Below are 26,131 nucleotides of genomic sequence, written 5' to 3'. Positions count from 1 at the left end.
CAAGAGAGGCCATCGGTGGCCAAGGAACGCTCAATGCTGGTGGCTTCCCAGCCCCAGTCCCCGTTGGGTCCCCTCCTGAGAGGGACCAGGGACTGGTCCTTGCCTGGTGGCTTGCTGGCAAAATGGGAGGGGGGGCTTCAAAAGGTGCTCAGTAAATACTGGGTAGGACTGAGATTTGTCTGCAGCAGGGATCAGCAAATAGTACACATGGACCAAGTCTGGCCCCCAGCTTGCTTTTTAAATAAAGTTTTATTGGCACACACTGTACCCATTTGTCCATGTACTATCTACGGCTGCTTTTGCTGCAAGAGTAGAGTTGAATAATTCCAATAGAGACCATCTGTCCTGCACAGCCAAAAATATTCACTCCCTGGTCCTTTCTGGGGAGGGCTGGCTGACCTTCATACAGAAGACTGCCCAAGTGGCTTCAGCTGCCTCTGCACAAGAAACCCAACTGACAGACTTCAGTACCAGGAGTGGGGTTACCATGCTGGGCAAGCAAAACTCTTGGTGGACACGGGCCCTGAGCACAGCCCTATGTACTGCCCCTGCCAAACCCTCAAGCACACCACCAGGTGGTCTGGCTTCAGACGGGCCTGGGACTTCATCCTGTAGCCCCAGCTCTGCAATGAGCCCCCCACTCAGGTGCTCAGGCTAAAGTCCTGGGAGTCTTCTCACCTTCCCTCCTCCCAAAGAACAGCAGCTCGCCCCATAGCTATACAGCAGCGGGTTAAGCCCCGTCCCTGCAGCAGCTTCCTCCCAACTCTGCCGACATCCTCAGGCAGCCTGATGGAGCCTTTAGAAGCAAAACTTGGCTCTTCTCCCTCCCTCTAGCCTCTCTCATGGCTCCCATCATCCTCAGGATAAAGACCAAACTCTTCCCTGACCTCGTCACTCTCCTCTTCCCCAACACATGAGGTGACCCCCACCCACGCCCCCTGCCTGAGCCCCTTCCCAGCCTGGTGCCCCTCTTTGTCCTCAGCATTGCTTGAAACACAGCGGAGGCCCCCAAAACACCCATCCTCAACATCTTCATTTCACTCATAAATAACTGCTTCCAAGAACATTTTCCTGGAGAATTAAAATGTTCTCCACCTCTGCTGTCCAATACAGGAGCCACACTATAAACCGCTGGAAACGTGGCCAGCATTTTTTCAAGCGCATTAAAAATTACACTTAACGGCCGGGCACGGTGGCTCACACCCGTAATCCCAGCACTTTGGGAGGCCGAGGCGGGCGGATCACGAGGTCAGGAGACCGAGTCCATCCTGGCTAACACGGTGAAACCCCGTCTCTACTAAAAATACAAAAAAATTAGCCAGGTGTGCTGGCGGGTACCTGTAGAACCAGCTACTCAAGAGGCTGAGACAGGAGAATGGCGTGAACCCACGAGGCAGAGTTTGCAGTGAGCCGAGATCGTGCCACTGCACTCCAGCCTGGGCAACAGAGCGAAACTCTATTTCAAAAAAAAAAAAAATTGTTTTCTTTTTCTTGAGACAGGGTCTTGCTGTTGCCCAGGCTGGAGTGCAGTGGCACGATCTCGGCTCACTGCAACCTCTGCCTCCTGGGTTCAAGTGATTTTCCAGCCTCAGACTCCCACATAGCTGGGACTATAGGAGCCCGCCACCATACCCAGGTAATTCACACGCTGGCCAGGCTGGTCTTGAACCCCAGACCTCAGGTGATCCGTCCACCTCAGACTCCCAAAGTGCTGAGATTACAGGCATGAGCCACAATGCCTGGCCAATTAAAAAAAAAATCTTTGGTAGAGATGGGGTCTCACTACATTGCCCAGGCTGGTCTCATACTCCTGTACTCAAGCGCTCCTCCCACCTTGTATTTTCCAAAGCCCTGGGATCACAGGCGTGCGCCAGCAGGCCCAGCCTCCATTTTATCTAAGTTCAAGCTACGGGAGAAGGTGAAACACCAGGATGCCCTAGGCCTGGCTGGCGCGCTGCAGCTGCCCTGGGTTTATCTTTCTGACTTGTCTTCTTGGTCAGGGGCCGCAGGCTGTGGCGCACACTCCCAGCATTCTCAGGATCCGGAGTCGGGAAGAAAACGTTTCTGGGGCAGCACAGAGCCCTTCCTTGCTGGGGCGCTGAGGACATCCCGCGAAGCCCCTCTTCCGTCTGCCCCAGTGTCTGGCGGTGGGGGGCAGCAAAGCAGGGCCCCATGGCCCTCCCGTGAGCAGACAAACCTGAGGCTGAACAGAAAGTGAGTGGAGACCACACACCACCCTAAGAGTGGGGGTCCCCAGAGCCCCTAAAGCGGCAGGATGTGCCCTCTGGCAAAGGGACCCTGAGGCTGTGTGGGCAACACAGGCAACCTCCTCCGCCAGAACCGGGGACGCCTCACAACCTCCTCCCATAGAACCGGGGACAACCTCCTCCACCGGAACCCGGGGCGCCTCGTAACCTCCTCCGCCGGAACTGGGGACAACCTCCTCCGCCGGAACTGGGGACAACCTCCTCCGCCGGAACTGGGGACAACCTCCTCCGCCGGAACCAGGGACAACCTCCTCCACCAGAACCGGGGACGCCTCACAACCTCCTCCGCCAGAACCAGGGGCGCCTCGTAACCTCCTCCGCCGGAACCGGGGACGCCTCACAACCTCCTCCCATAGAACCGGGGACAACCTCCTCCACCGGAACCAGGGGCGCCGCCTAACCTCCTCCACCGGAACCCGGGGCGCCTCGTAACCTCCTCCGCCGGAACCGGGGACAACCTCCTCCCATAGAACCGGGGACGCCTCACAACCCCACTCCCCCAAGGCCCTGGGGCTTCCCACGAGGGCAGAGCTGGACCCGAGAGTGGGCGTCGAGCACAGATATAAGTAACAACTAGAGAAACGTACCCGCTTTGAATTTCAGAGACCACAGAGGTAACTGAGACCCCCATCTCGCTCCTGCTTCCATGTCTATGGGAACCACCAGCATACGGTACCCGAGTGTGGGGATCAGAGAACCTGACCCCTCAAAACAAGCTCAGAAACCAACCCGGGGCCGGGCGCGGTGGCTCACACCTGTAATCCCAGCACTTTAGGAGGCCGAGGCGGGCAGATCATGAGGTCAAGAGATCAAGACCATCCTGGCCAATAGGGTGAAACCCCCATCTCTACTAAAAATACAAAAACTAGACGGCCAAGGTTGGGGGGGGCCTGTAGTCCCAGCTACTCGGGAGGCTGAGGCAGGAGAATGGCGTGAACCCGGGAGGCGGAACCTGCAGCAAGTCGAGATCGCGCCACTGCACTCCAGCCTGGGCAACAGAGCGAGACTCTGTCTCAAAAAAAAAAAAGAAAAGAAAAAGAGAGACACAAGAGGGAACCCAACATAGAATATAAAGGATGAAGTTCAAGAAGTTCAATGATTTACCCTAAAAAGCCAGAAGACTGTCCTAAACCTGTAAGCCGCACGGATCCTCAAAGAAATGGCAGAGCCTGGGGGTTCTAGAGAATGAAGGAGATGGTGAGCACGTTTAACCACAAATCAGAGACTCCTAGAACCCGTAACAGGACAGGCACACAAGGAAAGCCCTCTGCGGGCACTTTGTGAGTTTTCTCATTTCACTGAATCCTTGCAATGGCTACATTATCCCCATTCTACAGATGAGGACACTGAGGCAAAAGATAGCTGCCATTTGCTCAGGTCCTCAGAATAAGTAACAGTCACTATTGAATGATACAAGTGTTTCCTAGTAAGATGCAAATACACAATTATGAACAGACACAATTTTTTTTGTTTGAGATGGAGTCTCGCTCTGTCGCCCAGACTGGAGTGCAGTGGCGCGATCTCGGCTCACTGCAAGCTCCGCCTCCCGGGTTTACGCCATTCTCCTGCCTCAGCCTCCCAAGTAGCCGGGACTACAGGCGCCCGCCACCTCGCCCGGCTAGTTTTTTTGGGTTTTTTTTGCTTTTTGGTTTTTTTTGAGACGGAGTCTCGCTCTGTCGCCCAGGCTGGAGTGCAGTGGCCGGATCTCAGCTCACTGCAAGCTCCGCCTCTCGGGTTTACGCCATTCTCCTGCTTCAGCCTCCCAATTAGCTGGGACTACAGGCGCCCGCCACCTCGCCCGGCTAGTTTTTTTGTATTTTTTAGTAGAGATGGGGTTTCACCATGTTAGCCAGGATGGTCTCGATCTCCTGACCTCGTGATCCGCCCGTCTCGGCCTCCCAAAGTGCTGGGATTACAGGCTTGAGCCACCGCGCCCGGCTGATTTTTGTATTTTTTAGTAGAGACGGGGTTTCACCGTGTTAGCCAGGATGGTCTCGATCTCCTGACCTGGTGATCCACCCGTCTTGGCCTCCCAAAGTGCTGGGATGACAGGCTTGAGCCACCGCCCCCCGGCCGACAATGTTTTTTAAAAGTAGCAATTTACTGAGAGCAAATACCAGCAGGGAAGAGAAATACACAGGCTCAATTTTCACTTTCCAACAGAAGGGGGCAGATGTGATTTCACCTCGGAAGTTGAGAGCACGAGAAACGGTGTTTTAATGTGTTATTCACAACGCAGAATACTAGCCACTATTCGATCGTGGCCTTAAACGTGTTATTCAAAACTAGGAAAAGAGCCACTGGCAGAGCCGCAAAGCTGCATAGAGCTTCAGAAATCACACACCAGGGGAAGCAGTCCGGAGTCAGAAGCACACAGATGCAAAAATATAAAATCAGATGATGGAAGCAAAGGCTGAGAATGAAGACGGACAGGTGCTTCATGTCTTTAAGCTAAAAACATGATGCCTACGAAAGACAGTCCTGAAACAAGCGACTCAGGAGATACAACCAGGTGCACAAAGAGCTGCCAAGCAATGCCAACAAAAAGGAAGGGTCGCAACATTCGTATCAGTTTCAATTAAAGGGAGGTTTCTTTTTCGGAGACAGAGTCTCGCTGTGTCGCCCAGGCTGGAGTGCAGTGGCGTCATCTTGGCTCACCGCAACCTCTGCCTCCCGGGTTCAAGTGATTCTCCTGCCTCAGCCTCCCGAGCAGCCGGGATTACAGGCACCTGCCACCACGCCCGGCTAATTTTTTATATTTCAGTAGAGATGGAGTTTCACCATGTGGGCCAGGGTGGTCTTGAACTTCTGACCTCAGGTGATCCACCTGCCTTGGGCTCCCAAAGTGCTGGGATTACAGGCGTGAGAGACCACGACCAACCGAGGGAGGGTTTTTTTTGTTGTTGACGATGGCTCAACCCACAACGAAATCCCACTGTCTCAGCCCACAAGGGCCTACAAACCTGGCATCCAAATACGTCAACAGAGAAACCGACAAACAGAACAGAGGGGCACGGTGCTACTCTCAGCCTGACATTAAACAGATTAAAAATCTAAATATGGTTCAAAGGCCTTGCAGCTCCACATCCAACTGTCCCTCAAGTACTCACGAAGGACAAAAATAATCCATGTTTCGGCCTCGGCAGAGGAGCTCTGCGTCCTCCAAACAGCATCTACCATTTAAGCCAAAGCTGATTTTTGGCATTGGAGACCTAGAACTCAAGAAGGGACCTCCAACTTGGAACTCAGAAACCTCTGAAGCAACCTGACCTGAAGAGGAAATTAGAAAAAAACAACAAAACCAAATGTCAGTAATATGAGAAAAACATGCATTATGGAAACCAACGGGATGGGGTTCATGGGGTGGAATCCTCAACACCCCAGTGATGGAACGGAAGACGGCAGAAGTCAGCAAAGGGGACCTGTGATCTGAAAGTCACCAAAAACTTTAGAAAGAGAAGAAATGCCGATAAAGAGAAAAGCAGTCAATTGATCAATATTGATTCGCCAATGAAGCAGATCCTCCAGAAGAAAAATCAATGAGAGAAAATGCACAGGGCAGTGGAGTCAAGGACAAAGAAACCACCGAAAAGTCGGCGCACTGAGGACCGTGGCACCCTCAGCCTCCCAGCGCAGGCGGAAAGACAGGCGCCTCCAAACCTTATCCAAGAGCCAAACGGGGCGGGGTGCGGCGGCTCACGCCTGGAATCCCAGCCCTTTGGCGCAGGTGGAAAGACAGGCGCCTCCAAACATTTTCAAACAGCCAAATGAGGCCAGGCGCGGTGGCTCACGCCCGTAATCCCAGCACTTTGGGAGCCAAGGAGGGCGGATCACAAGGTCAGGAGATCGAGACCATCCTGGCTAACACGGTGAAATCCCATCTCTACTAAAAATACAAAAAATTAGCTGGGTGCAGTGGCGGGCACCTGTAGTATCAGCTACTAGGGAGGCTGAGGATGCAGAATGGCGTGAACCCGGGAGGCGGAGCTTGCAGTGAGCCGAGATCGCGCCCCTGCACTCCAGCCTGGGTGACAGAGCGAGACTCTGTCTCAAAACAAACAAAAAAAAGCTTAATCTGTTTCTGTTTTTGCTCTACTTGCGCTAATAATGAGAATGCAGAAGACTATGATTCTTCCCCCAAGCACGGCTTTGGCCACACCTCACAGTTTCTACGAGTTTACTACCAACTTCTGTCTATTGTCAAAACCGTTTTAATTTCCTCTTTAACCCAAGAACTGGAAAAAAAAGGAATCTGGATACTTCCCAGCAGGGAGGCTGTTTATTTTTTGCTTTCTGGTCTTTTATTTCTGGTTTTACTACGTTGTTCTCAAAAGATATGGCTTATACTTTTTTTTTTTGAGATGGAGTCTCACTGTCGCCAGACTGGAATGCAGTGGCACAATCTCTGCTCACTGCAACCTCCACCTCCCCTGTTCAAGTGATTCTCCTGCCTCAGCTTCCCGAGTAGCTAGGACTACATGCACCCACCACCACACCTGGCTAATTTTTGTATTTTTAGTAGAGATGGGGTTTCATCATGTTGGCCAGGATGGTCTCCATCTCTTGACCTCGTGATCCGCCCACCTCAGCCTCCCAAAGCGCTGGGATTACAGGCGTGAACCACTGTGCCCGGCCTTCCTTTCTTTCTTTTTTTTTTTTTTTGAAACGGAGTCTCGCTCTGTCGCCCAGGCTGGAGTGCAGTGGCCGGATCTCAGCTCACTGCAAGCTCCGCCTCCTGGGTTCACGCCATTCTCCCGCCTCAGCCTCCCCAGTAGCTGGGACCACAGGCGCCCGCCACCTCGCCCGGCTAGTTTTTTGTATTTTTTAGCAGAGACGGGGTTTCACCGTGTTAGCCAGCATGGTCTCGATCTCCAGACCTCGTGATCCGCCCATCTCGGCCTCCCAAAGTGCTGGGATTACAGGCTTGAGCCACCGCGCCCGGCCCCTTTCTTTCATATTAGAAGTTTTCTTTGTACCAAATAGGTATACCCAATTTTTATAACAAGGATGTGGTCCTTATTTATAGGGCGTGGCTTTTAAAGCAAAGCAGACAAGTGCTTCTCCCCAGGAATCGTCAGGGACGCTCTCTCGCAGGCCCATCCAGCCTTCCTTTTCTCCATAGCGGTGCTCGGTCCCGGGCCAAGGTGTGTGTCCTGAGCAGCCTCACGGGAGAGCCGACGTTCGCCCAGCCTCAGCTCCACCCTGACCCCTTCACTGCTCCGGTCCCCTGCTTCTCACCTGTTCTCACTCCCTTCCTCTGCCAGGGGCTGCACAGGTATGCTTTTCTCCCCCTAACTCCCTCTGCTGCCTACTCCTCACCCTGAGGTGGTGGGAACAGGCCCATGCGAAGGGATCGAGTCTTCCCACCCAGAACTAAAAAGAGCTTCAGGAAGGGCACCCAGGGCAGAAAACCATCCATCAGAGGTTCAGCATGACGGCTCCCGCCTGCAGTCCCAGCACTGTGGGAGCCGGAGGTAAAAGGAGCGCTTGAGCCCCGGAGTTTGAGGCCAGCCTGGGCAACAGAGGGAGACCCCGTATCTGCTAAAAAATATGCCCAGGCGCCGGTGGTCACACCTGTAAGTACTTTGGGAGGCCGAGACGGGTGGATCACCTGAGGTTGGATCACCTGAGGTCAGGAGTTCGAGACCAGCGTGACCAACGTGGAGAAACCCTGTCTCTACTAAAAATACAAAATTAGCCGGGCATGGTGGTAGGTGCCTGTAATCCAGCTACTTGGGAGGCTGAAGCAAGAGAATCACTTGAACCCAAGAGGTGGAGATTGTGGTGAGCCGTGATCGTGCCACTGCACTCCAGCCTGGGCAATAAGAGCCAAAAAAAAGTAAGAAAATGAAATGATTAATAAAGTGAAATAAATTAGCTGGGTGCAGTGGCTCACACCTGTAGTTCCAGCTACTCAGGAGGCTGAAGCAAGAGCAGGGATTCAAGACTAGCCTGGGCAATATGGTGAGACCCTGTCTCTTAGGGACAAAAAAAAAAAAAAAGAGGCCAAGCGCGGTGGCTCACACCTGTCATCCCAGCACTTTGGAGGCCGAGGCGGGCGGATCACGAGGTCAAGAGATCAAGATCATCCTGGCCAACATGGTGAAACCCCGTCTCTACTAAAAATACAAAAATTAGTTAGGCATGGTGCCGCGTGCCTGTAGTCCCAGCTACTTGGAAGGCTGAGGCAGGAGAATCGCTTGAACCTGGGAGGCAGAGATTGCAGTGAGCCGAGATAGTGCCATTGCACTCCAGCCTGGTGATAGTGAGACTGTCTTAAAAAAAAAAAAAAAAAAAAAAGACTTGGCAAGATGAAAATTACACCTGTAAGCCACCAAAACAAACTAAAAATCCCCATCAGGCCGGGCGCGGTGGCTCAAGCCTGAAATTCCAGCACTTTGGGAGGCCGAGACGGGCGGATCACGAGGTCAGGAGATCGAGACCATCCTGGCTAAAACGGTGAAACCCCGTCTCTACTAAAAAATACAAAAAGCTAGCCAGGCGAGGTGGCAGGCGCCTGTAATCCCAGCTACTCGGGAGGCTGAGACAGGAGAATGGCGTAAACCTGGGAGGCGGAGCTTACAGTGAGCTGAGATCCGGCCACTGCACTCCAGCCCAGGCGACAGAGCGAGACTCCATCTCAAAAAAAAAAAATCTGCATCAACATTTATAAACGAAGAGTTAGAAAAAAAGCTGCAACAGGCTGGGCTCACGCCTGTAATCCCAGCACTTTGGGAGGCCAAGGCGGGTGGATAACGAGGTCAGGAGATCGAGACCATCCTTGTTAACATGGTGAAACCTCATCTCTACTAAAAATACAAAAAAAATTAGCCGGTCATGGTGGTGGGCGCCTGTAGTCCCAGCTACTCGGGAGGCTGAGGCAGGAGAATGGCATGAACCTGGGAGACGGAGCTTGCAGTGAGCCAAGATCGCGCCATTGTACTCCGGCCTGGGCAACAGAGTGAGATTCCGTCTCAAGAAAAAAGAAAAAAGGCTGCAACATAAACAAAACACTAACATCCTTCCCGTATAGCGTGTGCGATTCAGTAAGAACCATAAAGGGTTAGGCACAGGGCGTTACAGGGAGGCGGCACAAGGCAGTTAGTTCGGAAAGTTTCAGCTTCTTTACCAGTAAAACGGGGTAATAATTGCACCTATTTTGCTAACCTGTTAGAACTGTGAATTCACAGGGAATAAGCCAAGCTTCGTGTCCAATCCACAGTGCTCAAGAAACAGTGATGTAAGCGGTGGCTCATGCCTGTAATCCCTGCACTTAGGGAGGCCGAGATGGGCAGGAGGTGAGGAGTTCGAGACCAGCCTGGCCAACATAGTGAAACCCTGTCTGTACTAAACATACAAAAATTAGCCGGGTGTTGTGACGGCACCTGTAATCCAGCTACTCGGGAGGCTGAGGCAGGAGAATCATTTGAACCCGGGAGGCGGAGGCTGCAGTGAGCCAAGATTGCACCACTGCACTCCAGCCTGGGTGACAGAGTGAGACTCCGTCTCAAAAAGAAAAAAAAGGGTCGGGCGCGGTGGCTCAAGCCTGTAATCCCAGCACTTTGGGAGGCTGAGACGGGCGGATCACGAGGTCAGGAGATGGAGACCATCCTGGCTAATACGGTGAAACCCCGTCTCTACTAAAAAATACAAAAAACTAGCCGGGCGAGGTGGCGGGCGCCTGTAGTCCCAGCTACTCGGGAGGCTGAGGCAGGAGAATGGCAGGAACCCGGGAGGCGGAGCTTGCATTGAGCTGAGATCTGGCCACAGCACTCCAGCCTGGGCGACAGAGCGAGACTCCGTCTCAAAAAAAAAAAAAAAAAAAAAAAAAAAAGAAAAAAGAAAAAAAAAGGTGATGTAAATTGTACCACTGATGTTGTTAAAAAGTTGTTAAAAAGTTAAAGTTAAGGCGCGGTGGCTCACGCCTGTAATCCCAGCACTTTGAGAGGCCAAGGTGGGTGGATCACCAGAGATCACGAGTTCGAGACCAGCCTGGCCAACATATGTGGTCAAACTCCGTCTCTACTAAAACTACAAAAAATTAGCCGGGCGTGGTGGCAGGCACCTACAATCCCAGCTACTCGGGAGGTTGAAGCAGGAGAATCGCTTGAACTGGGGAGGTGGAGGCTGCAGTGAGCCGAAATTGCGCCACTGCACTCCAGCCTGGGCAAAAAAAGCAAAACTTTGTCTCAAAAAAAAAAGTTAATGAGGCATCAATAAGAAGAAAAAAAAAATGATACAGCCAACAGCTTGGGTGGATCTCCAGGGAATTATGCTAACCTAACAGAATCAAAGCTAATCTCAGAAGATTGCAAACTACAGGATTCCATTTACACAAAATACTCAAAAAGTGAAAAATTGGGCTGGGCACAGTGGCTCACACATGTAATTGCAGCACTCCGGGAGGCTGAGGTGGGAGGTTCACTTGAGCTCATGAATTCAAGATCAGCCTGGGGAACACAGCAAGACCCCATGTATACAATTTTTTTTTTCTTCTCCAGACAGGCTCTCCCTCTGTCCCCCAGGCCAGAGTGCAGTGGCGCAATCTCAGCTCACTGCAACCTCCGCCTCCCAGGTTCAAGTGCTTTCCATGCCTTAGCCACCTGAATAGCTGGGATTACAGGCATGCACCACCACGCCCAGCTAATTTTTATTATTTTTAGTAGAGACGGGGGTTTCGCCATGTTGACTACGGTGGTCCTGAACTCCTGGTCTCATGTGATCCACCCACCCTGGCCTCCCGAAATGCTGGGATGATAGGTGTGAGTCACCACATCCAGTTGAAAAAAATTTTTTTTTTTTTTTAAACAGAGAAAGGGTTTCTCCCTGTTGCCCAGGCTGGTCTTGAACTCCTGGGCTCCGGTGATCCTCCCATCTCGACCTCCCAAAGTGTTGGGATTACTAGTGTGAGCTGCTGACCCAGCCCTCTACAAAATAAATACATTTTTTAATTAGCTAGGTGGTCCTAGCTGCTCACAAGGCTGAGGTGGGAGGATCACTTGAGCCCAGAAGTTCAAGGCTACAGTGTGTTATGACTGCACCACTGCACTCCAGTGCACTCACTTTTTTTAAGAGTGAGACCCGGTCTTAAAAAAAAAAAAAATTGGCCGGGCGCGGTGGCTCAAGCCTGTAATCCCAGCACTTTGGGAGGCCGAGACGGGCGGATCACGAGGTCAGGAGATCGAGACCATCCTGGCTAACACAATGAAACCCCGTCTCCACTAAAAATACAAAAAAATTAGCCGGGCGTGGTGGCGGCGCCTGTAGTCCCAGCTACTCGGGAGGCTGAGGCAGGAGAATGGCGTGAACCCGGGAGGCGGAGCTTGCAGTGAGCCGAGATCGCGCCACTGCACTCCAGCCTGGGCGACAGAGCGAGACTCCGCCTCAAAAAAAAAAAAAAAAAAAAAAAAAAAAAATTGTAGAGATGAAGAACAGATTGCTGATTCCCGGGCTTAAGGAAGGTGCACGTCTCAAAACTGCACAGAACTACACACACACACGTGCGTGTAAAGCCAGTGGAATCTGACGAGGATCTGTGGATGGCACCCACGTCGGCTTCCTAGGTCTGATGCGGCACCATGGGCGGGTGGGACAGTACCCCCAGGGTGGCTGGGTTGGGGGTGGCTGGGCTGGGGGTGGCCGGACTGCAGGTGGCTGGACTGCGGGTAGCTGGGTGAGAGGCGAACACTCTGCCACTTCCCGTGAATCCCGAATGACTTCAGAATAAAAAACGGATCAACTTCAAGGACGAGGGCTCAAGAGAGTAACAGAAAATTCACCAAAAAGCCATTCACAGGATCAACCCCCTTCCAAAAAGACCACCACCCTCTATTCATCAAATGAGTGGCAGGCGAAAGGACATGATCTTTGTCACCTATTAAATGAGAGACGCCACGCTGTCACCACGTTGGCCAGGCTGGTCTCACACTCCTGACCCCAGGTAATCCTCTCGCCTCTCGCCTCAGCCTCCAGAAGTGCTGGGATTACAGGCATGAGCCACCGCACCCAACCTCACAAGGGACGTTTTCAATGTGAAAACACATCCACGGACCTAGCAGTCCCACTCCCAGACACGCGCCCGGAGGAAATAACTCGTGCGCCGGGTTCCTCCAGTGTTTTCTCTCAATCAGAATCCGCAGGTGCCGTTCTGTGGATTTTCACTCTGAGCGTGTGTCAAACTTACGATCGCACGGACAGAGAAAGCGACCAGGAAATGAAAACTAGGAAAGAACTTTCCTTTCGTCTGTCAATAAGCAATTTCCTGGTGTCTCTCATGGCCTCAGATCCTGTCTTTTTTGGCAGAAGATGAGCTGTCACTCAGGGACCTGTGCCTGAGGGTTTCCAAAAATGGGAGGCGGTGGGCAGGAGAAGGCGTACAAAAATTATTTCCGTTTTAAATGTCTTCCAATCCACACAACCAGAAAATCTTGGTTTCCTATTCATTCATCTCTAATGCCTTTTTTGCTTTGTTTTTGTTTTGAGACAGGGTCTGGCTCTGTCACCCAGGCTGCAGACCAATGGCGTGATCTCAGCTCACTGCCACCTCTGCCTCCCAGGCTCCAGCAATCCTCCTGCCTCAGCCTCCCAAGTAGGTGGGACCACAAGTGTGCGCCACCATGCCCAGCTAAGTTTTGTATTTTTAGTAGAGATGGGGTTTTGCTGTGTTACCCAGGCTGGTCTCGAACTCCTGAGCTCAAGCGATCCTTCTGCCTTGGTCCCCCAAAGTGCTGGGATTATAGGCAGAACCACCGTGTCCGGCCCTTTTCTGTTTGTTTGAATTGGGGTCTCGCAATCACCCACGCAGGAGTGGAGTGGCTCAATCACAGCTCACTGCAGCCTTGACCTCCTGGCCTCAAGTGATCCTCCTGCCTTGGCCTCCCAAAGTGCTGGGATTAAAGGCGTAAGCCACCTCGCCCAGTACCTAACTCCTCTCTCGACACCAATTTTTACGTATTAATAAATATTGAAGAACAAGTAGACCTTCACAGGGTAAAGCTTATGTCTAATTAATTTTCAGGGACACCTTTCACCTGGGTTTCTGCTTCTCAAATCTAAAGATTCCTTTCAAATGAATTTAAGAAAAGCAAAGTGAGGCCGGGCGCGGTGGCTCAAGCCTGTAATCCCAGCACTTTGGGAGGCCGAGACGGGCGGATCACAAGGTCAGGAGATCGAGACCATCCTGGCTAACACGGTGAAACCCCGTCTCTACTAAAAAATAAAAAAACTAGCCGGGGGAGGTGGCGGGCGCCTGTAGTCCCAGCTACTCGGGAGGCTGAGGCAGGAGAATGGCGTAAACCCGGGAGGCGGAGCTTGCAGTGAGCTGAGATCCAGCCACTGCACTCCAGCCCGAGCGACAGAGCGAGACTCCGTCTCAAAAAAAAAAAGAAAAGAAAAGCGACTTAAAAAGGGTGCTAAAATAGGACGCATGAGGAAGGGGCCAAGGTGGAGAACGCGGCTGGGGGACCCCATCAGCGCTGGGGACTCCTGGCGAAGGGCGGGGTCCCTGAAGCCAACTGGGCCCCGCCTGGAAGGAAGCTGCACCCACTGTTCCAGCAAGAAGCCAAGGTTTGGGAAGGGATCCCACAGCTCCGGGGCTCCATCCTGCTAATGAGCCCCAAACTCCTCTCTCCCCGGGTCCTTAGAGAGGAAAAGCCGGGAGAGGGGAAATGAGTTACTGCAGCTCCCGGCCCTGCCGGGATCCCTCCGCCGCTCGCACCCACGGACTGGCTGAACCTGACCAGGGAACAGAACAGGAGCCCATCTTGCGGGAGCTTCGGAAGGGCCGCACCTGTGGGCCTGGGGGAGTGGAAGCAGTGATGAGGGTGTCACCAACTCAGGCCTTGGGGCTCTGCATCCTGCACCACCCCAGGCTCAGGCAGGCATTAATACACGGACTGAACTGGGAGGGGTCACCCCGCTGTGTCCAGGAGCTGGGGGGTCCTGCGCTGCAGCAGCCACATCACGTCCCTCGAAGGCAAGAAATGCAACATACTGGGCCTCACTGGGCCCTCCGCAGCCTCCCTGATGTGTGGGGGCACAAGGCGAGACACTCCCAACCTGCAATATTGGGCAGGGCCAGGGCATGGCACGAGACTCTGTGGGAACCACAGAAAATCAATCTGTAAACATTCACAGCGTTCTTGTTGGGACTGGGCTGGGCGTCCAGGCAGAGGCAATCCCAGAGGGAGCATTCTCAGGACCAGGCGGTCCACACACCACAGCTCTGGCTACCCCGGCACCAGTTTCACAGCTAGGGGTCCGCGCCAGGGCTGAGGGGGTGAGAGAGGACAGGGGATGAGGGAAGACGCATCCCACCCCACCCTCCCCACCAGGGCCTGCTGTAAGCCCAGGCAGAGGCCCAGGAGAATGAGGGTGTATGGCCCTGGTAGCTGCGCCTCCTCCTCCAGGAAGCCCCCAAGGCCTGACCCTCTGTCTCACACAAGGAAGCGTCAGCATGTCCGGTTCCTGGGGCTGTTTCCGGGGGGCTGGCAGGGTGGTGTTTGGGGATTTCCATGCCTCAGGAGCATATTCCGGCCAGCCCTGCGGCCACTTCCTCAGGCAGAGGGGAAGGCCAGTGTGAGGCAGTGGGGGCAGCAAAGCGATGTGTCTCCGTGCGGGGGTACAGGTGCCTAAGTACAGACCCCCCTTGCCCACCACTCAAAAAACCCCAAGACTCCAGCCAGGGTCCACCCCCGGGGGATTCTGGAGACAACTGTGAGATGGCACTTTCTCCCCAGATCCCAGAGGCAGGACGGACACAGCTTCAGAGGCCCCAATCCCGAGGCCCCCACTCCCCGGAAAGATGCTGATGTCCACAAAGAGACCCGTGGCTCTGAAGCAGCATCGGGGGCACCCACCCCCAGTCTCCCCCATCAAATCCTGTCGACAGCCAGGCTGGGCCACCCAAATGCACATCAGACTAGACCCTCTCTCCATTCACAACCATCCAGGGCTCCCTGCCGCACCTGTAATGAACACAGCGCCTCCTACCCCACCCCACCGGCCGGTCCCACCACAGGGTGTCCGTATGGGCTGTTCCCTCTGCCTGGCAAACTCTTCCCTTCATCCTCCCACGGCCCCTTCCTCTCACCCTCAGGACACCCACTCTGCGGAGACCTTCCTGGGGGGCCCCACCCACGCTCCAGATTGTGATGTGCAGGCCGCCCCCAGACCCTACGTCTCCCTTATCTGTCCCACCCACTGCCATGTCATCAGCGAGGGCGACCCGCTCATCCAGGTCAGCCTGGCATGTTTCTGGTTTCAACACTCAAAGCCCCAGGTCCCAGGAACTGCCCTTCTGTCCTAGGCAAACCACAATGGCCGGTCACCCTGGTGCTGGAGCCTGCATACAGCCAGCACCTAATACATGCTTAAATGAAAGCGGTCGAGGCTCACAAGGTGGGTGGAATCCAGTGAGAGCCAGGATCCCACATCACGCCCCTCCAGAGCCTCAGTTTTCCCCTTGTGGATTGACTGGAGACACGGAGGCTCAAGATCCCCACCCACCCACAGGTCCAGCTCCAACCCTGGTTCTAAGAGAAAGCCCCACCCACCCCCAGACCCAGGCTCCAGGCGCCGGACGGACAAGGGGATGAGGGGCTCGGGCTCCCAAGGCAGGTCACACAGGCAAGGGCAGCTGATTTCAGGGGTCCTCAGGCTCGCTGCCTGACCTGGCCTCTGTGGCCCCTTCCCTCCTCTGCTGCCCCCAGCCTCCCCTCACCCCATGCACTATCTTCAACAGACCCTCGATCTCCTCACTCCACGAGCACCGGCAGGAAGGCGGGATCCTACCTGAACCTCCGAACTGCGCCCCGGCCAGGGAGGCCGGCCGGCCCTTCCCGTTGGTGACAGGCAGCGGGAACATCTGCAGGGAGGGGAGGGGAGAGGTGAGTGGGGCGGGCAGCAAATCAAACCCTACAGTCCTGGGCTCCAACCCAGGCAGGGAGCAGAGCTGGGGACGTCCAGGGACCTGAGACTGGGCTCCATCTAGGTCCGGCCCGTCCTGCTGTGCCCTCAAGTGACACTGCACCCCGGACACCCACGCCCAGAATGAGAAAACTCCAGACAACGATGACCCCGCTGCTCCGCCAGGCACAGAGTCCCTGCCACTGAAAACCTGCTGTTCCCCCTGCGTTTGCTCTGGGGGGAGCGGTATCCTATTTAGGCAAAGGATGCAACTTATCAGCTCTTGACGGTGATACAATGTTGTCTTTACCTTTCAGCTCTAAAAACTGACAGGTTTACACTCAACAAGGGGACATGTGGAGAGGTCCCTGATACCTGAGCCCTGGCTGACTCCACGTTTCAGGTGTACGAACTGGCCCTGCATGGCAGGCCCTGGAGCAGGGGGTGGCGCCCACTGTCCCCCTACCAGGGCTGGGTATGGGTTTGCTCGACCAAAGGGGAAGCCGAGGCTCAGACAGGCAGCAGGTCGAGGAAGACACAGAATGGAGCCCGGGGCCCGGCAGGAAGCTGCAGGGGCTGGGCAGAGGCTGCACCCCACCGCTGATCCAGCTCCTGGGTGCCAGGGGTGCGGGACTGCCACCCCCCTCCTGCCCGGCTCACCCGTACCCAGGGCACTAAGTCCCTAAAGATTAACTGGCTCAGCAGCATTAACCGGAAAGCCAACGGCAACAAACCCTTTTGCCACAGAAAAAAACACACGCCTCCGCCCTGCCCCAAGGGGCTGCGTTTTAAAGCTCCCACTGGGGTTCAAGTGATCAAAGTGGCTGGAATCAGGGCCAGGCGGTTTTTGAGGAGCGGCCAAGATCCCCAACACCTTCCCCAGGCAGCCAGCCAGGAGGCGAAGGCACAGCGTCTGTGGCCACAATCCTCCAGTCCAAAGGGGACCCAGGAAGCGGGGTTCTGTCCCCCACTCCCTGGTCCTACAGAAGAGGAAACGGAGGCCACGTTCTCCCCTGGTCCTGGAGAGGAAGAACGGCCTTGCGGGTAGGAGTGGTGCCCGGGCTGCAGGCAGGGTTCGCCCAGGACCACACCCCCCTCCCGCAGGCTCGGGTGTGCCCAGCCTCCCCAGGACCCTGGTTTCCAAGGGCCACCCTCCCATTTGGGAAACAGAGGCCTGCTGTGGGGGACGGGCAGGCCTGGGCGAGCCCGTGGAAGGAGCTGCAGCCCACTGCGTTTTCACCTGCTTCGTCCCCTACGACACCAGCGCTGCACCAAGGTGGCATGGGCCACGGGGTACCGGGCCGTGTCCTCTGGGCTCCGTGGACCTCGTGAGCAGCCCAGAACAGCCCCTGCACCCCTTGGAGCCTCGGTTTCCTCTTCTGAGAAATGGACTCAGGGCTCTGGCTGCGTGGGACGTGGTAAAACCCAAGCTCCCATGGGAGTCTTGCACGCGGCAGGGTCTGGGGAGCTGGCTTCCAACAGCCTTGGTCCCAGGAACTCGCTCCCCCTTCATCCCTGAAGCCCCCGACTGAGGCCCAGGGACTGCCTGGGACCCAGGCAGAGCATGTCAGCCCAGGCCAGCGCCGGCAGGTCCTTCTTTCCCGACAAAGCTAGCCTGGGTTGGGGCAGGACCAAGGCGCGCTGGGAACAGCCTGGGTTAGCGTTCTCCCTCAAGAACCAGAGAACCGAGTCCCCTGTTCTCTCGTTTTACGCGAATCTGGTCCAGGGAAGTGCTTCCCCTTAGGACTCAGTTTCTGGGACGGGGGCAGAGGGCAGGTATGCAGGAACAGAGCAGGGCTGCGGGCAGTCATGGGGGCCGCCTCTGCCTCCCTGTCCTGGCCAGGCAGGTGAAACTCCAGTTCTGGGTAAAGCCAGAGGGGGGAAGCCCAGAGAGGACGGGCACCTCGCTGCTCCCAGCCTGTTTCCTCATCTGGGAACAGGGCTGCTGGCTCCGACCTGGGACGGGGAGATGTGCTGAGTGGCTGGAGGTGAGGAGCCAGGTCCTGGGGCTGAACCTGTGCCCCCTCCCCCCAAAACACCGCCGTTCTGTTCCAGCCCAGCGGTCTGTGACTTGTCAGTTTAACAAAAAACAACCCAACTGCACCTCGGGTTACTCAGCCAGGGAGGCAAAAATAAAACGCGGCTTAAAAATACCAGCATGGTCCTTCCGCAGCCTTGGGCCCTCCGGCCTTTGGGCTGTTTTTTTCCACAGGGTGGCCGGTGTTGTTTCAGTTTGGGGACTTTTGTTTTTGACAGACTTCAGGGGCCTGCGCCTCACATGGGGGAGGGTTAAATTCAGACTGAAAGTGCCCTCCTCCAACCTGTTTCAACCCCAAACGCTGCTACTGGGCATGGGGTAGCGGGAGCAGGATTTAAGGACATCTGCAGACAGGCCAGAAGAAACAAACCAAGGTCCCTGGGCTTCTCCAGGAATCCGCAACACACAGCCCCACTGTGACTGCAGGTAAACCGAGGCCCCAGGCCTTCACAGCACCCCGTACCCCAGGGCGCTCCGGCATTCCAGCCTCACTGCACCTGCCTGGGCCCTGTGACTTCTGAGGACCAGCACCCTCTGAGCCTCCATCTACCCAGCTGGAAAATGGGCCTTTCAGGGTCAGACCCAACAACCTGAGACTCTGAGGGAGCCGCCCCACCCTCCCCACCGGGCCTGCCTGCTCCGAGGTGATAACCGTGACAGGCACAATGGTGGTGGCGCTGCCGTCTGCTGAGTGGCCCACGAATTCCCACTCAATCCTAACCCGGCCTCCTCCTGGCCCAAGCCCGGCTCCTGGCATCTTAACTTCAGCACCCACGTGTGACTAATTAAACACACAGTCAGTTTCATGCCCGTGTCCTCTGCCCACCAGGGCAGTGCTGTGTGGGGAAGGTGGTGCCCACCCTGTTCATGCAGGCTTTTCTGCTCAGTAATAGGCACCCCCTCCTTTTTTCCTTGAGGAGGGGTCTTTATCGCCCCGGAGGAAGAGCAGTGGCGCGATCACAGCTCGCCGCAGCGTCCACCTCCAGGGCTCAAGTGATCCTCCTTGCCTCAGCCTCCCGCGTAGCTGGGACCACAGGCATATACCACCTCTATTAGCTAATTTTTTGAGTTTTGTTTTTGCTTTGTTTTGTTTTGGTTTTTTGAGAAACGGGGTCTCACTATGTTGCCTGGGCTGGACTTGGAACTCCTGGCCTCAAGCGATCCTCCCACCTCAGCCTCCCAAAGTGCTGGAATGACAGGGGGGAACCACTGTGCCCAGCCCCCTCCCAATTATTGAAACAAGGTCTCCAGGGTCTCACTGTTATCCAGGCTGGAGGGCAGTGGCCTTTTACTTTTTAATTTTTGTATCTTCAATGGAGGAAGCGACCCTGATCAGGTCCATTTTACAGATCAGAAGATCAAGGCCAGAGCTGGCTTACCCAGCCAAGCTGGGGGCCCAGGACCACGCCCCTGAGGCCTCAGTTTCCCCATTTGTACAGCAGTGGACTGTAGCATTGCTGCGTCCGGGTGAGATCCCCATGGCGCACCCACTGCCTTGCGGTGTCAGCCTCCTGCCAGAGCAACGCACACCCCCAGCCCCACCGGACCCTCCCATCCAAACAGCTGAGGCTCCATCGCTGACGTATTCAGCAAACACTGTCCCCTGAAAACCTTCCCGTGAACTGTGGGGCAAAGGGGTGTCGGGGGCTGGGCGGGGGTCCTGGCTCACCATGCTGAAGTCCAGGAGGTCACTGAGCTCCTTGTCTGTGCCCACAGGCGCCATCCTCTGCGGCTGGTTCATTCTCCTGGGGCCAGGGCGGGCACCTCAGGCCTGGAAACCCTGCATGGTGGACGTGGGGACAGATGGACAGGGAGAAACAGGGAGGAGAAAAGAGGTGTGAGTGGCCAAAACACAGAGTGGGGAAGCCGCCTAAAAAACCCTCAACTGCCCTGGGGTCTGAGTTCCAGCGGAGCCCTGGGAGCAGGGGCAGGGAAGATGGAATTCCAGAGTCTGGGTCCCCGTAGAGCCCTCCCCAGAGGCCACCGGGAGTCTGAAAAATGGGGGGAGGGTGTGCAAATATAAACTCCCTAACTCCCCCAGAGACCACCAGGGCGTCAAGTTGCCACGTTTAAACTGCACGCAGGGCAGCCAGAACCTCTCCTTTCCCCACGTCTCTCATTTCCAACCACCCCCGGGTTTCCTCTGAGGCCCCCCTACTCCCCTGGGAAGAGGAGGAACAGCCCGGCCCTACCTCACTCCGAGGGAAATTTGGTGATCCCCCCACCCAGACGTCACAGCCCGTTGAAGACAAGGTCGCCCCCAGATTCGACATGAAGGAAATCCACAAGTCAGAAAACCACGAAACTCTTTTACAAGCTTCACAACTTAAAGTGGGGGGGCGCACTCTATGCAGGGACCAGTAAAGCTTCCCTCCACCCTCAATCTCCCTCCCCCTAAAAAACCCTAACAGTGTTCAAAAAAGAAAAAAAACAACCCTAGGCTGCTTTACTGTCACGATGTATCCGGGAATTATTTTTAAGCAAAACTTTGACAACATCCCTCGCCCGCCCTCCCTGAGCGGGGAGAGGGTCCCAAGACCAGGGTGCCCCCGCCATTCTAGAATGGCGGATGTGGGATCCACCTGCCAGGACCCATTCCACCCCCAGAAAAAGATACAGAGAAAAATCTCCGTCCCCAAGAAATGCACTCCAGGCCCCTCCAGTCTCGACTTTCCCCAGGGGTCCCCAGGTGGGGACGGGGGCAGCCCGGGAGATACCTCCGAGTCTGGGGGTGGGGAGGGGCCTCCGAGGTCGAGGGAGACCCAACTTAAGCAGCATAGAAATCCCCTCTTTGTCTGCCAACTGGAGGCCGGGTGTGAAGCGGGCGCCCCAGCGCAGCCCCTCCCCCGCTCAGTTTTTTTCTTTTTTGGAGGGCGTGTGAAACTGACTTTTTTTGAGGACTACGAAACCGCACTTTTTCGTGGGGTAGTTGAAACCGATTTTAAGACAGACTTAGTTGGGGGGGGGGTGGCGAGCTGAAACGGGCATTCTAGGGGAGCTGGAAGACTTCTGGGGCGTCCCAAGGACTTTGAGAGACTTGGAGGATGTTCGAAGCCACTTTGCGCGGCGCCGAAGGGGGGAGCCCTGAAACGCCTTTTTCCCCGGGGGCGGGGGGGGGGACGGCCCGGGAAGCCGGACCCCCTCCCCCCCCGCAGCCGGTGCAGGCGGCGCGACCCGGGAGCCTTTGAAGCTCGCAGCGCGGCCGCCGCCTCGCCCCGCATTAACGCGGAGCAGATGTTCCCCGCGCGCCCCCCCCCGCGGCCCGCCCGGCCCCGACCAGCGCCTGCAGCGCGCGGCACCTTCCCCGCGCAGACAAAAGGACGCCCCTCCCGCGCGCTCCCCCCACAAACTCCGGCGCCCGGGCCGGGCCCCCCTCTACCCGAAAAAGGGGGCGCCCCGGGGTCCCCGTGCGCCCGGGTTGGGGGGGGCGGTCCTCGCGCCCAAGTTGCATAGCCCGTCCGGCGCCCCCCGCACCCCAGCCCAGGGCTGCGCAAAGTTTCCCGAAGTGCCCGGCCCGACGGGGGCGGCGCGGGCCTGGCGAGCTCCGGGCCCCTCCACGTCGCCGCCCCCCCGGCGCCGCGCGAAGTTGAAGAACAATGACTCCCGGGCCGCGGGGCGCCCCCCGAGGCTGCCCCCGCTCCGACTTCCTCCGCGACCCCCAAAAACGCGCGCGAGGCGGGACGGGGTCCCCTGGGCACAAAGCGCGGGGGTCCCAGGCGCGCCCCGCGCCCCCCGCCCCCCGCTGGGCTCACCTGCTGGGCGCGGCCGGGCACGCGGCCCGTGGGGGGCGGTGGCATGAAGCGGGGCCCCCCCCGGACAAAGGGGCGTCGCGGCCGGGCCCCCGAGGGTCGCGCGTGGGCGGCGGCGGCGGCGCGCGTGGCCCGGGCCCCTCCCACCCCCGCGTGGCCCGTCCAGCGGGGCCCGTGCGCGCGGCCGGCCGGGGCGCCCCTGGGGCAGCGGCGTGCGCGGTGCCCGCGGTGCCCGCCGCCGCGTCGCTCCGGCCCGCTACGCCCGCAGCCGCCGCCGCTGCCTCATCTTCCTGCGGCGGGAGACATGTTCCGCCCCCCGCCCCGCGACGCCCCGCCCCGCCCCGCGCAGGCCCCGCCTCTGCCCCGCCCCCGCGTGCCCCGCCCGGCGGCCCACGCGGATCCCTCCGCCATCTCCGGGCGGCTCGGGCCCGAACGCCGCAGCTGGGCCTCCAGAGCACCCTCGTAAGGACCCCGAATCCCCGCGAGGTCCAGAGCCTGGGAGCGGGGACGCGCAGAGGGGGCGGTCGGGCCACGACGTAGGTAGAAAGCACGAACTATCCCCCTCCGCGGAAGCACACACGAGCTGTGGGGTTAGTCTATTACGCAAGCGAGTAAGGCCCGTGAGATTGAAAGATAAGACAGAACAGTCTGGCCAGTCGAAAGGCGTGAAAGCCTGATGGGCGGGGATCCTAGCCATTCGTGGTGAGTCCCCGCCTCGTTTCTTTTCGGCCCCGCCCCGCGGCAGAGGCGGGACTCTGCGAGCGAGAGGCCGCGAGAAGCGGCGGGGGTGGGTCCTGGAGTTTTGTTCTCAGGTTGGCGTGGCCGCCCGCGCGGCCCTTTCGGCTTGGTTGTATTTGTGTTGATCGGGCCGGCCCTGCGTGCCGAGTGGTGCGAGCGGGTACCCCGGCCCTGAGGGGGCCACGTCGGACCCATTTTCCTGGCGGGAAAACCGAGGCTCGCTCCGGCTCTGGGTCAGAGATCTCCACGGGGAGCCTCCGCGGTGCCTTTGCCGACCCGAGTCGCCGTCTCGGTATCTGTGAATTTGGACCTGACTTTGGACAGAACTCAGGCCAGATCTGGCTTCCTGATTCTTAGTAGTCCGTGTCTACATCTTAGCAAAAAGTGACCCCGCCTAGGGCAGGGCGCGGTGGCTCCTACCTGTGATCCCAGCGCTTTGGGAGGCCGAGGCGGGAAGATCGCTTGAGGCCAGGAGTTCGAGAATAGCCTGAACAACACAGTGAAACCCCCCCTATACCCATCTCTAAAAATTTTTAAAATAATTTAAAATAATAATTTAAAAAGTTGACTGGACGCGGTGGCCCACGCTTGTATTCCCAGTACTTTGGGAGGCCAAGGTGGGCAGATCACCTGAGGTCAGGAGTTCGAGACCACTCTGGCCAACACGGTGAAACCCCGTCTCTACTAAAAATACAAAAATTAGCCGGGCATGGTGGCGGGTGCCTGTAATCCCAGCTACTCGAGAGGCTGAGGCAGGAGAATCGCTTGAACCCGGAAGGTGGAGGTTGCAATGAGCAAGATGGCGCCATTGTACTCCAGCCTGGGCAATAAGAACAAAACTCCGTCTCTAAAAAATAAATAAGTAAAATAAAACAAACATACAAAAATTAGCTGGGCGTGGTGGCATACACCTATAATATCAGCTACTTGGGAGGCTGAGGCAGGAGGCGGAGGTTGCAATGAGTGGAGATCGTAGCACTGCACTCAAGGGTAGGTGACAGAACGAGGCTCTGTTTCAAAAAAATAAATAACTAAACAAATAAATGAAAATAGCACAATGTCCCAGGGCTCCCTGTGGCCCCAAAGGGAAATGCTCCACTTCCAGCCTGGGAAGATGCCGCTATCTCGCTGGCCCGCTTGGCTCCAGCCATCCCGCCCTCTGGATGGTCCAGCACCTGCTAAGCTCATCCCCACCCTGAGCCTCTACATTTGCTGTGCCCTCTACCTGGGAGGCTATTCCCACCCCTATCTGGAGCCCCTGAGTCATCACAGTTCAATGCCGCTCCTAGGCCAGGGCAGCGGGGAGGCAGGGCCACAGGGGCCCCCCACCAAAGCCACAAGCCCCTCCTGCTATACACCTGGGCTGTCCACAGTCTGACCCTCTGTGCCCAGAGAGATCCCCACATGCTGCAGGTCTGGGGAGAGGGCTGTGGGTCACGGGGTCTGTGCCGCAATCCCTCATCCCTCTCCACCTCACTCTGACCTCAGGCAAGTTCATGCTACTCTCCGGGCCTCGGTTTCCCCATCTGGACAGTGGAAGGGGGGGCGTTTGGCACAGAGTAGGTGCTCACAGCTGATGCTTGCCTTCCTCAGCCACCCCCACTGAGACACCTCTCCAGAGCGAGGGTCTCCAAGCAGCTCCAATCCCACCCCAGTCTCTTCAGCCCTCAGCCCTCCCCTGTGGCCCAGCCCTGATCCCATGGGTCTGAGGGTGTCTGGGGCCGGGTCTGGCTCTCCCCATTCCAGTGTAGGGGGCTCTTGAAGGCTGGGCTGGAGCCTCACGCAATGTGGGCCACTCACATTCTGGGTCCAAGCCATAGTGTGGGAGCCAGAGTCCCCCCAAGGAGCCCTTTAGTTTCACCCATGGAAGGGAAGCAACCATCCATTCATGGACCAATTATTATTATTATTATTATTATTATTACTGTTATTATTATTTTGAGAAAGTCTCGCTCTGTCGCCCAGGCTGGAGTGCAGTGGTAAGATCACAGCTCACTGCAGCCTTGACCTCCTGGACTCAAACGATCCTCCTGCCTCAAATTCCCGAGTAGCTGGGACCACAGGCACGCACCACCACACCCAGCTAATTTTGTACTTTTTATAGAGACGGAGTTCTCCCTATAGTTGCCCAGGCTAGTCTTGAACTCCTAGGCACAAGTGATCCTCCCGCCTCGGCCTCCCAGAGTTCTGGGATTATAGGCTTGTGCCACCACGCCGGGCAGGACTATTCAATGATTGGGCTCTGACACTGTACGGGGCCTTGCGCTGGGCATTGTAGCACTGCGGATGGTGACGGACCCAGTCCCTGCTGTCCTGGGCAGGATGACCCATCAGGGACACCTTGTCTAGTCCTGAGTGTGACTCTTTCCTGTGAGGTCCTCCCGCCTGTGTGGTTCCACCTATTGTACAGATGAGGAAACTGAGACTCAGAGATCTCCTCCCTGGGCCCCAGGACACCCTGGGGCTCACGCCTGCCAGGAGGCTCTGCCGGCAACCACAAGCCACCATTGTTTTCCCCGAGGAGGTCTGTCCTGGGGCTGAGTCACTGGGTGGAGCAGCCAGTGGGGGCCCCTACTCGGCCACCACCTCTGCCCAGCCCCGAGGCCTGGGTGCTCCCGCCAAGGCCCTGGCACCGGGACAGGCAGCGAGCCATCCTCCTGACTGTGGCCTTTGTTCTGCTCTGGGGCTGGGCAGGAGGAGAAGCGGGGCCTCTCCACCTGCCGCGTGTTCCCTCCACACCTACTGTGTGCGCCCTCACCAACATGAACCACGTTATGTGAGAAAAACTGAGGCCAAGGACAAGTTCCCACTAGGGAACGGGAGACACAGGAGCGGGGCGGACGGGGGGCGATGGTGAGGCTTCCGGAGACAGACACAGTAGGTGTGCAGGCCACAGCCGTCCACAGAGAGAGTGGGCTTGGATTAGGACTTCGGGGCCACCCTCCAGATTTCTGTTTCCATTTGTCCCTAAAGTGGGGAGACCTTTGACTTCTCCCAGGGTGTGAACAAACTCCCCCCACATCCAGCGCCCTCCAGCAGGGCGGAGAAGGGAGTGGCGGCCCAGCTCTTATCACCGGTGTCAGGCCCCGGCACAAACCTCACTCCCCCAGCACAGACCTCACTCCCCCGGCACAGACCTCGCTCCCCCAGCACAGACCTCGCTCCCCCAGCATAGATCTTGCTCCCCCAGCACAAACCTCGCTGCAGCATCCACGGAGTGCCAGCAGCTGGGGTGATCGGTGTTGCCTTCCAAGGTGGGGGCTTCCTGCTCCCGCTCAGACCCCCAGCAAGGGGCTTGATCCCAACACGACTAGCTCAGGACCAACCCATAGAGCCCTGGACTGGGACTTGGCCAGGGTAGGGCCCATTCCCTTATTCTCCCTGACTTCATTTTTAATTTATTTTTTATTTTTTAATTTTTTTTGAGACAGAGT

The 26,131-nt window shown here is 56.7% G+C and overlaps 3 protein-coding genes across 18 annotated transcripts in view; all 3 read right to left on the bottom strand.

The window, feature by feature from the left end:
• The window catches only part of TCF3 (transcription factor 3), a 47,045-nt gene extending 24,775 nt beyond the window's left edge, over positions 1 to 22,270 (bottom strand). For 9 of the 12 annotated variants that reach the window (XM_050770286.1, XM_050770290.1, XM_050770292.1 and 6 more), the window contains exons 1-2: positions 19,880 to 21,174; positions 16,059 to 16,131 (exon numbers count right to left, since the gene is read on the bottom strand). In XM_050770286.1, coding sequence (XP_050626243.1) covers positions 16,059 to 16,131; positions 19,880 to 19,951 — 145 coding nt within the window. In that variant the 5' untranslated portion in view covers positions 19,952 to 21,174. Of the gene's footprint in view, positions 1 to 16,058; positions 16,132 to 19,879; positions 21,175 to 21,962 lie in introns of those variants that run through there. The other 3 variants (XM_050770291.1, XM_050770289.1, XM_050770287.1) reach the window with 2 other exon arrangements.
• The window catches only part of LOC126942883 (cytochrome b-c1 complex subunit 10), a 57,603-nt gene extending 34,391 nt beyond the window's left edge, over positions 1 to 23,212 (bottom strand). The window contains exon 1 of one of the 5 annotated variants that reach the window (XM_050771022.1): positions 23,203 to 23,212. The gene's annotated coding sequence lies outside the window, so the exon portion shown is untranslated. Of the gene's footprint in view, positions 1 to 14,497; positions 14,508 to 15,819; positions 15,830 to 15,986; positions 15,997 to 16,811; positions 16,822 to 23,202 lie in introns of those variants that run through there. The other 4 variants (XM_050771019.1, XM_050771014.1, XM_050771021.1 and 1 more) reach the window with 4 other exon arrangements.
• On the bottom strand, positions 1,756 to 3,149 carry LOC126942749 (uncharacterized). The gene is made up of 3 exons (XM_050770717.1): positions 2,669 to 3,149; positions 2,491 to 2,636; positions 1,756 to 2,415 (listed from the first exon to the last, which is right to left on the bottom strand). Exons 1-3 carry the CDS (start codon positions 2,896 to 2,898, stop codon positions 1,997 to 1,999), a joined length of 795 nt encoding a protein of 264 aa, XP_050626674.1. The 5' UTR covers positions 2,899 to 3,149; the 3' UTR covers positions 1,756 to 1,996.
• Positions 23,213 to 26,131: the final 2,919 nt, after the last annotated feature.

This window comes from Macaca thibetana, chromosome 19 (assembly GCF_024542745.1).
Source record: "Macaca thibetana thibetana isolate TM-01 chromosome 19, ASM2454274v1, whole genome shotgun sequence".
Lineage (NCBI taxonomy): Eukaryota > Metazoa > Chordata > Mammalia > Primates > Cercopithecidae > Macaca > Macaca thibetana.
This window is presented reverse-complemented; position numbering and strand designations above follow the sequence as displayed.

Excerpts from the sequence above, each read along its gene's own strand:
- LOC126942749 (XM_050770717.1), bottom strand. The coding sequence starts at position 2,898 with ATGGGGGTCTCAGTTACCTCTGTGGTCTCTGAAATTCAAAGCGGGTAC. Across the intron at positions 2,637-2,668 it reads CCCGGGTTCCGGTGGAGGAG|GTTGTCCCCGGTTCTATGGG; the intron begins GTTAGGCGGCGC and ends CCGGTGGAGGAG. Across the intron at positions 2,416-2,490 it reads CCCTGGTTCCGGCGGAGGAG|GTTACGAGGCGCCCCGGGTT; the intron begins GTTGTCCCCAGT and ends CCGGCGGAGGAG.